Below are 13,325 nucleotides of genomic sequence, written 5' to 3'. Positions count from 1 at the left end.
CCCCTACAGTTTGTGAGAGCTTGACAAGTTGTTGAAACATTTAATCTCTCCCATCCACCTGGCTTAGATAAGAAGCCGCGTATATCAAAACTACATAGCATTCCTCAACACGGAATTGGCTCTCATTTGTTTTTCAATCTTTGTCCTTGGTTACTTCAGAATATGCAGAATTCTGTGATGGGGAGAAATTAACTTTTCTCATGTACTGAATCTCTATGGGAAGAACATGTTTTACCAGCTGCTGTGATATTGCCATGGAACTATTAAAGGCATCGAGCCTTAGTTCATAATCAAAGTAGTAGCACTGAATTGCACTGCTTAACTTAACCCTTGCATAACTAACCATAAAAACAGCAGCCTTAGAGGCTAACTGCTTTATTGTACAACAAGCTTCAGAGTCCACAGATGTATCTTACAAAGAAAGCAGTAATCCATGAAAGATGCCTCCATGTATTTGATAAGAATTTTTCAAATTATCATTGCTTTGATTGATTGGTGTTGCATTTCCAAAGTATTTTAAAATATTCATTTATTAAGGCTGTGCCATGTTTTGTCTCTGTTATTTTTGGATGAGGGATAAGTACTGAAATCGTTAACCAGTCTCTTAAATAGTTTGATGTCCTTTTTCCCCCAATCAATTACTTCATTTAATTTCCCCCCCCCCATATCTTCAACAGTTGCATATATAATATTAGCTAGTCAGCAGTTGGGTAATTAATATAATGACCTCATAACGCTATGCAGTCAATCAGATTTGGTTATATAGTGCATTCGCTGATGCTAAGTTACATAAATGCTTTAGTATCAATATTATCTTTAGTCTAATTAAATGAAAACATTTGCTCTTTTTCAGAGCAGCTATCCAAAAATTGCCCAGAGAGGGACATATTTCAGCATTGCCAATTTTTTTTTAATTAAAAATACCTACACTTTTTGGCAGATCTCAATTTTTTAAAAAAGCAATTGTAACAAATTGCTTCTGTATATTGATGCTGGGTTTGCTTCTCAGTTCCCTGCTCCCAGGAGCATGTGAAGTTAGATAGCCTACAAATTTTAAAATACCCAAGGACTAATTAACAAGCAGCAATAATACAATTAGGACTTGGTAATTTGATGCCCTGTATCAAATGACTATTGATTATAATGTGCACTCTTGTGTCATCTGAGGGAAAGTCAGCAAACATAATATGCAGCCATCGTCTGTATGTGAAGAAAATAATTGGAAAAGTGTACATAGATCATGTAATAAAAAGCCACTTGATATAGTTAGCATAGTAGAATAAAACAAAACAAAACAATAAGTTTTCCCTATTCATAAAGTGTACTAACACTTTTACCTGTTTGGTAATATTAACAGAGTCACTCCATAGCCCTGTGTGAAAGGTGAAAGGTCCCCTGTGCAAGCACCAAGTCATGTCTGACCCTTTAGGGGGATGCCGCTTTTGCAACGTTTTCTTGTCAGACTACAGAGCGGGGTAGTTTGCCATTGCCTTCCCCAGTCGTCACCTTCCCCAGCAAGCTGGGTAATTTTACCAACCTCAGAAGGATGGAAGGCTGAGTCGACCTGAGCCGGCTACCCGAGAGTCCAGCTTCCGCTGGGATCGAACTCGGTCATGGGGAGAGTGTCAGTTGCAAAGCTGCCACCTACTACTCTGCACCACACGAAGCTCTTTTTCCATAGCCCTATAGAATGACGAAAATACCTGTCTGCTTTCCTGCATTCACAGGTCTACATGTAATGGATTTAGCTTCTATTGCTTCTCTAATTATTTAACAAACAGACTTATTACAGTAGTAGCACAACCTAAATGGCTTCTAAAATAAGTACACCTTTGATTTATAGATCCATTGATTAAAATGAGCTTTAACAGAATAATAATCAGCTAAATGTTTAGTTGGTTTATCTCCTGATTAAATTAGTTGCAACCCAAATGTGTTGTTTATACAGTATTACTTACAGAACATTGCTCAATTGCTAGTGAAAGACCAAAAGGAAGGAACCAGAGCTGCTTGCATCTTTGTGCAGGTGTAAAATATTTACAAGTGGATATAAATATTTTCAATAAATTGGTGTTGTTTCTATCTGTATCTGTATCTGTATCTCTATCATATCTTTGTGCATGAGTCAAAGATAGTGGTAGAGCCAGAAATGTCATAGGTTCCTAGATGATCTTGGTCCTTTCACATGCTTGGATCCTGATTTTTATGTTGGAATCAGTATCTTTCACAGTCACATATGTTTTGAGGCAGCTTAATAAATAGATGTCTCTATTAGTTGCTATGATCTCAGTAGTTCTCATTAACATATGAAGGACCACTTTCTTCTGCACAGACACCTTGCCTGTAAATTAAATAGAATTTTTTTTTTTGGAAAAAAGCCTATAGGAGAAGGATGCTCCAAATTATTAAGGGCTTTAAAGCTCAAAAAGACCACTCTGCACTGATTCTGGAAATGAACAATAATTAGTAAAGCACAATTAATAGTGGCACTGTATGTTCATGTTAAGGATAACACCGTGCATGTACTAAATTAACTTAGCTGGGAAATTACTATAGCATGTATATATTTGCAAAGTATCATCTCTTTCCCAGAAGGAACAGAGCTAATGCATTAAGCTGATGCAAAAGAAAGATGAGCTAAGTTGCTGCTACCATGAGTATCCACAGCTAAGCTGGAGAAAGAGGCATTCTCTCTCACACGTATACATGGACACCCAAACTGATCCTAAAGGGAGAGTATAGCCCAGTGTTTCTCAGCTTTGGCTACTTTAAGATGTGTGGACTTCAACTCCCAGAATGCCATGCTGGGCAATTCTGGGAGTTGAAATCCACACATCTTAAAGTAGCCAAGGTTGAGAAAACTGGTATAGCCTGTTCGGAAAGGACTATGAACATCACTTCCCAAGATTACAAAACAGTTACCAGCAGCACAAGCCTTGTCTGGGTTGACCTCTAGCTTCTTACACTTCATAGAGCCTGCTACTTGTCCCATAGACCATGCTCAGGGTATCCATGGTGCACAGGAGAGACGGAGCTAAAAGACATCCTAAATTTTTTCTTTTTAAATGTATTTTTATTTGTTAAGGTGAAATATAACCACCAAAATATTATCAAAATACCAATAATAATGGGGAAGAGATGGTGATGATGATGATGAATTGATAATATATTTTGAATTCTTTGAAAGAACTGTAAAACATAATTTCAGAAGGATAGCTCCACAGCATCACCTATTGGTAGGAGAAGGAACTCCATTTTTACCCCTTATCATGGCCAGGAAAATTCTAATTTAGCAGTCAGGTTAAGAAATATTGTATTGCAACACTGGCTTTGTGTTTCTAGCTACATAAGGAAAATGAAATGTTAGGAAAGAATACTTTACATTAAGACTGCTTGTTCAAAAATGCACACATGTGAAAGCCTGCTGAGAGACAAGTATGTTGGCAGAGAAAGGAAGCTTCCTTTCCGCCGTCAGCACAGAAACTAAATGAGGTCACTTACTGCCCACACAGAATTCCTTGTCGCCTTTGACCACCAGCTAAGCTTTTTAGATAAAAGACTGATATAAATTGCATTGATTATGTGCCATCAAGTTGTTCCGATTCCTAGAGACCACACAAATAGATTTTATCCATGACGATCTATCCCTAACCTGGTCTTTCAAGTCTCCCAACAGTGCACTCATCACCACTGTAACAGAGTCCATCCACCTTGCTGCTGATCATCCTTTTCTTCTTTTTCCTTCCAGCTTTCCCAGCATTAGAGCCTTCTCCAGAGATTGCATAATCAGTCTGTAGTAGGATAATTTGAGCCTGATAATTTGTGCTTTGAGTGAGAATTCTGGTTTGATTTGTTCAATGATCCATTGCTAGCTAGCTAGCTAGCTAATACAAAATGAAAATGTTTAGTAGCTACAGTTTTGAAACAAAATTCTGAGCCAGTTCAAAACCCAATCAGTGTGAGTGCACAGATTACAATTCAGATAATCCTGTTATAAGTAAATAGCCTATTGCTGAACTGCTTTATTTCTGGCCTTTAGTTACAGCAAAAAACGTTCTGGGCTTCCTGTTGCTTTATACATTGCTTAGTAAAATAGTTTTTGTGATCATAAGACTTTTAATCAGATTATATGGAAAGACACATGTATTGTTGCCCATTTTAAATCAAATGCAAGATATAAATATAGAAATAAAAGTAACTGCAATTTTAGTTTTCAAATTTTCTTTTCCAGTTGATGCACTGCTATTTATTATATTAATGTTAACAATAGCTAACCTTAATCTGATCTGTTAATGTAATTCTCCTTAATCTTTCAGGAGGATTCAGTGAAGCCACTTATTCAGAAACCCAGTTCTGAGTCCTATGGAAATATAAAGCAAAATACCTCATGTGCGGATTCTTTATCCTGGGTAATTATCTAGTATATCATCCATTTATTATACAAAAAAAACCCAATACTAAAAACGTTGCAGAGCCTCCATCTATGAATTTGTATTAATGATAATATTGGAAACTTTCACATTAGTATCTAAATTAAGTAGGTAATGTAAAAAACTCAGAATGACCCATGCTTGACTTAGAATGGTAGAATTTTAGAGTTGGAAGATACTTTAGAGATCATCTAGTCCAACCCCCTCCTCAGTGCAGGACCCACTAGAGCAGGGGTTGGCAAACTACAGCCCATGGGCTGGATGTGACTTGCCACCCAAAATCATCCAGCCTGTGGTGCCAAAAAGGAAATTTATTCACCTGGCTTGTGAGAGAGAGGGGGAGAGCTCTCACAGCTTCCTGGGGTGGCTATTTTGGCAACAGCTTCACAAGCCACCTTGGCCATCTTAACTTGCTTCCTTCAAAATATTAACATTGATTAAATACTAAATCAGAAATATTAATAATTAATAATCTTAATTGAGAGTTAATAAATTATTTCTGCATAATTGACAAATCTGTTCAAGAGCCACTGTAAGCACAGACTGGTTTGAGATAGTAGTTTTTCTGTATTGACAGCTTTGAATGATGAACTTCTATTTTCCTAAGGCTTAGGGTAAATTTATCAAATATTGACCTACCAAGGACTAAGTATACATCCTTCCCCAACATCTTATGCTGGTAATTCTGAGCTATGATGCTGAAATATGATCATCTTAACAAAAATAATTTAGCTTGTTCCAAACAAATTTACACAATTGTATACATCTAAATGAATGACTTCATATTTTATGGAGTGTTTGTCATAGTTGTTGATGATGTTGCATTACTTGTTCTTACAGCCTGTTATACCCTCAGTGTTGTCTGCAAGGTATCGTAAAAAAAAATTAAAGATGGTGGCCACAGTGGTATTGCTTGAAGCTGTGCCTGCTTTTTATGTGTGTTCCGCACACGAAGCACATAAACAGACAGAGTTTTGATCATATCATCATGTACCAGTTTAGCTTTTTTTTTTTTATCATACCCTGCAGACATCCCTATTACCCCTCATTTCAGTAAAATCTGAATGTGTATCTGTTGCCTTGGAAAGCCAAGTGTGTAAAGAGGCACTTAAATTTGACATGGTATTTGGCAGATACATAAAAGGTTACTGTGATCTGGTTCATCTTATTGATGGCTTGCATATATTACCAAATATCTAGAATTCTAGCATCACAAATAGAACTTGAGTATCACTATACCGTTATTCAAAATGCCATGGTTTTCAATGAAAATTTCAGGTGTGAGTTAGGTATTGAGACTTTAAGTGGTACACATATGTGCATCGTTTGCTTGTATATGTACAGCACTCTAAAGATGTATGTTTGGTTATACATGTTATCATTTGAACTGTTAAAAATCTTGTAGTTAATTGTTTTATTGTGTTATAAGATGCAAATAATACAGTATCAAATACAGATATTAGCCGGGTAGAGCAGTTTTTGTACAACATAAAGTAGAAATTGTTAACTATAATATTTTAGATAACTTAAACCTTTAAAGATAACAAAAAAGTTTTAACTATAATTTTGAGATGTTAATGAACATATAGGGACGCGGTGGCGCTGTGGGTTAAACCGCTGAGCTGTTGATCGGAAGGTCGGCGGTTCGAAACCGCGCAGCGGGGTGAGCTCCCGTTGTTAATCCCAGCTCCTGCTCACCTAGCAGTTCGAAAACATGCAAATGTGAGTAGATCAATAGGTACCGCTTCGGCGGGAAGGTAACGGCGTTCCGAGTCGTCATGCTGGCCACATGACCCGGAAGTGTCTATGACAACGCCGGCTCCATGGCTTAGAAACGGAGATGAGCACCGCCCCCTAGAGTCGGATTCGACTGGACTTTACGTCAAGGGAAACCTTTACCTTTACCTAATGAACATAAAGTTGATTTGAATTGTACAATTAAAACATTGGATGTGGCATTTGATATTAACAAATGCTTTGAATTATTTTGTAATATAAGGATTTCTATCTTGAGCTTGATACTTAATACTGAGGTTTCCATTGTAGTATTATTTATTGTTGCTTATGAATATTAAAAAGAGAAAAACAAAGAAAAAACTGCTTGGAAAAATATATAACTTTCCCCTTTATACTCCAACCAATTTGCAGTATTTATAAACATTTAGACACCCTTAGAAACCATACTGTGTATTTGCCTTGCTACATGAAGATTACACTAAGCTTTTAACTACAGTTATATTCTATCTTGTCAGTCTTTCCTATCCAGCAGATCAATAGAATGATTATAACTTCTTCTTTTTCCAAAGATACAGTGTAATAAAGAAAAGCAAGTCCTTAGTGCTAAACAGGATGTCCTGAACCGTCAGAATGCCATCAAATTGGCTTCATGGAACCAGCACACAGCTAATGTTGAGGAAGATCTGTTTACTGATTCCCAGTCAGAGGTAATTGTTATTCAAGGAATCTGAAAGTTAGGCAAATTTTATGTTAATGAGACACTGAATGTATTTTATTTTATTTTAAAACTAGGTTCTAGTACCATTCTTAGCCTTCTATGACCATTTCATATCAAATAACTTGTTTTTTCCCCAAGAAGCTAGCCAGAATTACTCATACCTTTGGGTTCCTCATGCTTTCTAAGCTGCTTGGAGGGGAAAATTCTCTTGGAAAGCACAAAAATATGAGGAAGGCTGTCTTTTCTTATTGATGTGTATCAAACTCATAAATCCATTCAAAGAGTTAAAAATGGGATGAAGTATTATAAGGATGCCACTATTTGGTGTGTATCCTGTCTGAATAACTATTACATGGTTAATGAAAGAATGAATTTGTAATTTTTTTTCTAGCTGTTAAATCAGCCTTCAAAGAGGAAATTACCAGAGTGGTTTGGAACTTCAAAGGAAATAGTTCCTCATGTCAAAGCATCTAAAAAATCCAGAGGAGGGAGCAAAGGGCTCTTTAGTTGAAGCTGGAAATAGCATAACAGTGTATTTACACATAACAACTGACTACAGTTTGGCATTCTTCTACTTCATTCCGTCTGACTCAAGTGAGTTTTACATTAACACCTCTTCCGGAACAATTTCTGGGACTTATCAAGCTCTGAAAGTGAGCCCAGGCAAAGAAAGAAGAAAAAGAGTAATAGATTAAATCAGACTGCACATTGAAAGGAATTTTCCTCACTTAGCACGCATTGACCTGGTGAATAGCTGCTTCCCAAATTTAATCACCTATTAAGGAGGATATGACCTGAACCCATGTTCAGGAACAGCTGAATTCTCAAAAATATATATGTATCATATGATTCTTCTTCAAATGTTATGCTGACATTAGGAGGAGGACTGTATTTCCATGAAATGGGCATGCCCATATTTTTTATTTGTAGTACACATTTTTAAAGGAGATATTCCAATGAAAAGTATGATTCAGCAGGATACTGTGGTGCAATGCTACTTAATTTCTTAATATTGTTAACATTTTTTTCTTCTCTTGCAATTAATTTCGGCACTTTCTTACAAGAAATAAAACTTGTTTATCATTAAAAACTGATTCAATTCAGTGTTTGGGATGAAATGAGAATAAAAAGATTAGCTTCTCATGGACATGTACTCTTCTCAAGAAAATACAGAAGTAGTTTGCCATTGTTGCCTTCTGGGATATTGTTTTGACATCCCTGTTTACTATATTGCCCTGGGATTTCCTGGTGGTTTCCCATCCAAGTACTGACCCAGTCTAATTGCTTAGCCTTTTTGAGACTAGCTCAGGTCAGCTAGATGTTGCCATCTGCTTGGTCGAGAAGAAAATAGATGTACATTTTAAAATTCCTCAGCCTTAAATGATTGCCTCCTAATATAATTCAAGCCTGACAATTATTTTCATCCTTCTCCCACTCACATACACATGACAGCTAAAATGTATCATTCCTATTCTGCACATGGCTCATGGATAAGCAATTACAAGTATTTATAGCTCATTTTTCTGTCTGACAAGGGGATTATGGTAGCTGGCTTAAGACAACATACAACATTTAGGAATTCTCAGTATCAATCTAACCGTAACACTTGTGAGAAAAATGAGTTATATTAAAGTGGGGCGCAGTCAAGATTCATATCTGAGGGATCCTGTAAGGAAACTTCTTCTACAGATGAAGTTATCCCATTGAACGTTGTGATGGACTTTCCAAAAATGAGTGGATGCTACCAAATAGCCTTCAAGCCCTTGCCATCCCTTGATTGTTTTACTAAAATTTGTGTATGATTACAAACGGTGTCAGAAGCTTTCAAATGATGTAACTAAGGTTCAGAGAAGTTTTATTTTGCTGAATTTTTTTTTAAAGTTCTAGACTACATCCAAGACTACTCTTAGAAACCTCAAAGAGAGGCAGTTCCAATCCACTTGTTCCAAAGTTTACATGGCTTTGCAAAAGGCTTTGATAAAAGCCTCCTTTGTGCATTTAGCACCACCGGGGTAGTGAACGGGATCAGTAGGAAGCGGACTAGAATGTAGGCAGGGCCGCAACTGAGGGGGGCAAGCGGGGAATGGGCGCCGCGCTGGCGGGGGGGCCGCCAAAATGGCTGCGGAATCTATGTTTGCCCCGGGTGACAGAGACCCTATTTGCGGCCCTGGATGTAGGTAGCAATAACAAAACAACGTACAGTATTTGTAGCGTTCTGCTAGCTCCAGCGCCAAATGCTCGAGCTCTGGCAATCCTCTGTCGTGGAATTCGTTTCCACTGAGATCTAGACCACTCGCTGAAAGCTTTCTCTGCTCCTTGTTCCACATTTCGGCCTGCTGCCTGGAAGATTCTGGGAGTTGAAGTACAGACATCTTAAAGCGACTAAGGTTGAGAAACACTGGGCTAAACCACAAATTATAAACCCAACAAGCTTCTAATTCCCCTTCTGCGGGGAGGGGGCAGTATTTCGCTCTGCACATGACTCTTGTTGCCATAGCAATCTTGTACCACTTCCGGACCTTTAGCGTAACGCTGACGCAAAATCTAGTCGACCAGCGACAGGAGGGATGGGAGCCCTTCGGTAGGAGCTTGAGCCAATCGGAAAGCAGGAGCCGGTGGGCTCCGTGGATTCTCCTTCCTTCCTCTTGCCGTTGGAGTCGCCCCATGCTCGAGGTGAGTGGCTCGGCGCGCGTTCTCGGGACGGGTTTGGCGGGATTATGGCCGTTTGGGAGGAGAGGGGAGAGCCGCGACGTTGTGTCGCCGCCTTGGATGTGGAGTTCCGAAGCTCGGCTACCTCAGGGGAGCGGAGGGTTCAGCAGCCCCTCGTAACAGGGGCGGTCCACGGGGGAAGCGGAAGACGGAAGAATTCTGGGCATGTCAACAAGGAAACGCCAGTTTCGCTTTTTAAATACGGCGGCTCGCGGGAGCCTTTGAACTGAGCGGTGTGTAGTTCCGTGAGGGGAGGCCACGCGACGGCCGAAGATCTTTTCCCGGCAGCGTCACCAAGCCCGGGAGTCTCTTGGTGGAAGCCCTGGTTATACAGTAGACTTGAAAGGATTCTCATGCACTCCAGCTCCCTCGGCAGGATGCCTCTCCTTAGAGAATCCCCAACAGACGGTGGTTTCACCCGTGCTCAAATATCTTTTGCGAAGGAGAATTTGTTCCCTAGCTAAACGGCTTTTTCTCCTGGGAAGTTCAGCCGAAACTAAATTTCCATCCTTTGTTTCTTGTCCCATCCCCTGGAGCAGGAGTCATTTATGCAGGACAGTCTTTCAGATATACTCCAGATTGTGGCTGTTCCTAAAATATGTTGCCTAGGTAATACTACATTCTGAATACTCAGGGAAGAGTGTAAACTGACCTTCTGTTAAGGCAGCCTAAGACTGCATTCATGGTTTGCAGTAGCTGTGTGGCATTGCTGAGGTATGTTCTCCTTGACTGCCACTGAGACACTTATGGCATAAATACTGTACAAATAAAATTTGTTACACTAAGGTGCCTAAACTATATGCACAAGTAGTTCTCAAAGCAGGTCTTGGCTGTCTTACGCTACTGCCTTTTACCAAAAGATATTTGCACTTTGGAGTCCTTGGTGCTCTCCGAGCCTTGTTGTTTTCTTGCAGACGTTTCATTGCCAGACTAGGCAACATCTTCAGTGCAAAGAGGGAGCTGGCCTTGCTCTCAGTTTATATACTGTGGCTTGCCCTGCTTGTGTTGGTAGGGATGTTGTTCTCTCCTTGGTAGTTCTTTGATTGTTTGCTGCTTGGTTGATTGCCTGAGTTAATCATTCCTTGTATTCCGCTGTTTGATGGTTCATCTGGTGTTAATCCTAATGCTGATTTTTGCATATCTGTGGTTGACTGTTAGAACCACATGGCATCACCGTAGCACATAAACCAACTAAAACTCTGCAAAACATATTAAGCAACCCAAAAGACCCAATAGCCCAAGAAGAAAAAACAGGAGTTATTTACAACATACAATGCAAAGACTGTAACAGCCACTATGTAGGACAGACAGGCAGAAGACTAGCAGAGCGCATCCATGAACACCAACTAGCAGTCAGAAGACACGATGAGAACTCCTTAATCTCACAACACATGGACAGACTCAACCATAGTTTCAACTGGGAAACAGTGAGCATCCTAAACCAAGCCAAATCCAAATCCTCTCCGAGTGCCTGGGGGCTGTGGGGTCCTGGATGGGGGACAACAGGTTGCGGCTGAACCTGGGGAAGACGGAGTGGCTGTGGATTAATGGCTCCTCGATTTCTGGGAAATTGTCATCTTTAGTTCTCGATGGGGTTGCACTGCCCCAGACAGACCCGGTGCGTAACTTGGGGGTCCTCCTGGACTCATGGCTCCTGCTTGAAGAGCAGGCGGCAGCCGTGGTTAGGAGGGCCTTTGTGCAACTTGGTGTTGTGCGCCAGTTATGCCCCTTCCTGGAGCAAGAGGGCCTTTGAACGGTCACTCATGCCCTGGTTATCTCCCATATAGACTACTGCAATGTGCTCTACATGGGGCTACCCTTGAAGAGTATCCAGAAGCTACAGCTGGTGCAAAATGCAGCCACGTGGGTGATCTTGGGTTTCCCAAGATCAGCTCATGTCACCCCTTTGCTACATGAGCTGCATTGGTTGCCAGTATGCTTCCGGGTCCAATTCAAGGTGTTGGTTATCACCTTTAAAGCCCTACATGGCACGGGTCCACGTTACCTAAGGGACCGTCTCCTCCCCATCACATCAACCTGTCCCACCCAGTCGTGCAGACAGGGCATGCTACGGACCCCGTCTGCAAGAGAATTCCATCTGGCAGGGTCCAGGAGGTGGGCCTTCTCTGCAATAGCCCTTGCCCTTTGGTATATCCTTCCCCCAGAAGTGAGATTGGCTCCCTCCCTCCTGGACTTTAGGAAACAGCTAAAGACCTGGCTCTGTAATTATGCCTGGGGCGGGAGAGAGAGTAGCCATTCCTGGGGATGGTTAGTTTCTTAGAAGGACCCAGCTCTGCCTGCAAATCATAAAGAACTTCCAGCCATTGAGGTTTTTATTATATTTATTGTATTATGTATTATAGTTTTACAGTTTTAAATTTTTATTTGTGTTTTATTGTAAACCGCCCAGAGTCCCTTTTGGGAGATGGGTGGTGATAAATTTGATTAATAAAATAAATAAATAAACGCCAGAGAATTCCTGGAAGCCTGGCACTCAGACAAAGCAGCCATCAACAGACACATAGAGGTAAACAACATTTACATACCATTCAGAAGAGACAATAGAAAAGCCAAAAGACCAGTACACTCCCTTGCCAGCAATCAACACCCAGATATGCAAAAATCAACACTAGGATTAACACCAGATGAACCATCAAACAGCACAATACACCCTAATCAAGGAACGATTAACTCAGGCAATCACCCAAGCAGCAAACAATCAAAGAACTACCAAGGAGAGAACAACACCCCTACCAACACAAGCAGGGCAAGCCATGGTATATAAACAGAGAGCAAGGCCCACTCCCTCTTTGCACTGAAAATGTTGCCTAGTCTGGCAATGAAACGTCTGCAATAAAACAACAAGAGCACCAAGGACTCCGCAGTTCAACCCTGAGCTACAAATATTTGCTTCGATTGATATTTGCACTTGTTGGAAATGTGGATTCCTGAAAAAAAGTCCTTTGTGCTAGTGAGCAGTACTTCACTGTAACTACCTTTCATGGCAGTCCCCTTTTATTTTTGGGAAAGCACGTCTCTATTCAAAGATTGCTATCCTCATTACAGGTGGCCCTCTGGATATTGATGCACAGTATCTCCCAGCTTCAGCCACTACTGTCGATGCTTGCTGGCCTGTTGGAAATTGGTTCATTATCACCTGTAAGGCTGCAGTTTGTATACCCGTTATGAATCTACTTTGCAATGAAAATCAATAGAGGTGTTATGCGGCTGTTTTAAAATCAATAAATCAGCGGTATCTTCATAAACATCTCCTAGCTGTCTCTTGTTTTTTCCACAGAGAAGAGGCTGTGCCCGCACATAGAACCAGCCAGGGGCAGTTTATGAAGCAGGGTAACAACAAAAGATTTTGGAAGGTTTTCTGTCTTGGTGAACTTTGGAATGAGAAACATATATAGCTTGAATTTACAGATCACGTTAAACCAGGCTTAGCATCATGTATGATCTCAGTCATGATGTATAAAATATGGCTTATGCCTTAGTATTTTATGTGAGCCAGACTACTGTGGTTTGTTCAGACTATGCTTTAATTTTTTTTCTTTTTTCATAAAACCGACGTAATTTATTTATGGTTGTGTTTGTTATTGCTATGCTTTAATGCAGTGTATTAATGTAGATATTTTCTTGTGAATCCAATCTTAACAATTGCTTAAAAATATGGAAACATGATCGTACATGGCTTAAAAAATAAAATAGATGTAGTGTTTAAGGAA

General features: G+C 40.0%; 2 protein-coding genes across 4 annotated transcripts in view; both read left to right on the top strand.

Moving 5' to 3' along the window:
* The window catches only part of WRN (WRN RecQ like helicase), a 66,708-nt gene extending 58,676 nt beyond the window's left edge, over positions 1-8,032 (top strand). Inside the window, exons 32-34 of the mRNA XM_063294771.1 lie at positions 4,317-4,409; positions 6,737-6,874; positions 7,277-8,032. Of these exons, the coding sequence (XP_063150841.1) occupies positions 4,317-4,409; positions 6,737-6,874; positions 7,277-7,396 (351 nt within the window). The 3' untranslated portion in view covers positions 7,397-8,032. The remainder of the gene's footprint in view (positions 1-4,316; positions 4,410-6,736; positions 6,875-7,276) is intronic.
* Positions 8,033-9,411: 1,379 nt separating this feature from the next.
* Positions 9,412-13,325, top strand: part of GTF2E2 (general transcription factor IIE subunit 2) — a 47,281-nt gene continuing 43,367 nt past the window's right edge. Inside the window, exon 1 of one of the 3 annotated variants that reach the window (XM_063294768.1) lies at positions 9,412-9,558. The gene's annotated coding sequence lies outside the window, so the exon portion shown is untranslated. Of the gene's footprint in view, positions 9,559-9,815; positions 9,928-12,890; positions 12,982-13,325 lie in introns of those variants that run through there. The other 2 variants (XM_063294769.1, XM_063294770.1) reach the window with 2 other exon arrangements.

This window comes from Candoia aspera, chromosome 2, assembly GCF_035149785.1.
Source record: "Candoia aspera isolate rCanAsp1 chromosome 2, rCanAsp1.hap2, whole genome shotgun sequence".
In the NCBI taxonomy this organism is placed as follows: Eukaryota; Metazoa; Chordata; class Lepidosauria; order Squamata; family Boidae; genus Candoia; species Candoia aspera.
Note: the sequence above shows the minus strand (reverse complement) of the source record. Positions and strands in the feature narration are given on the sequence as shown.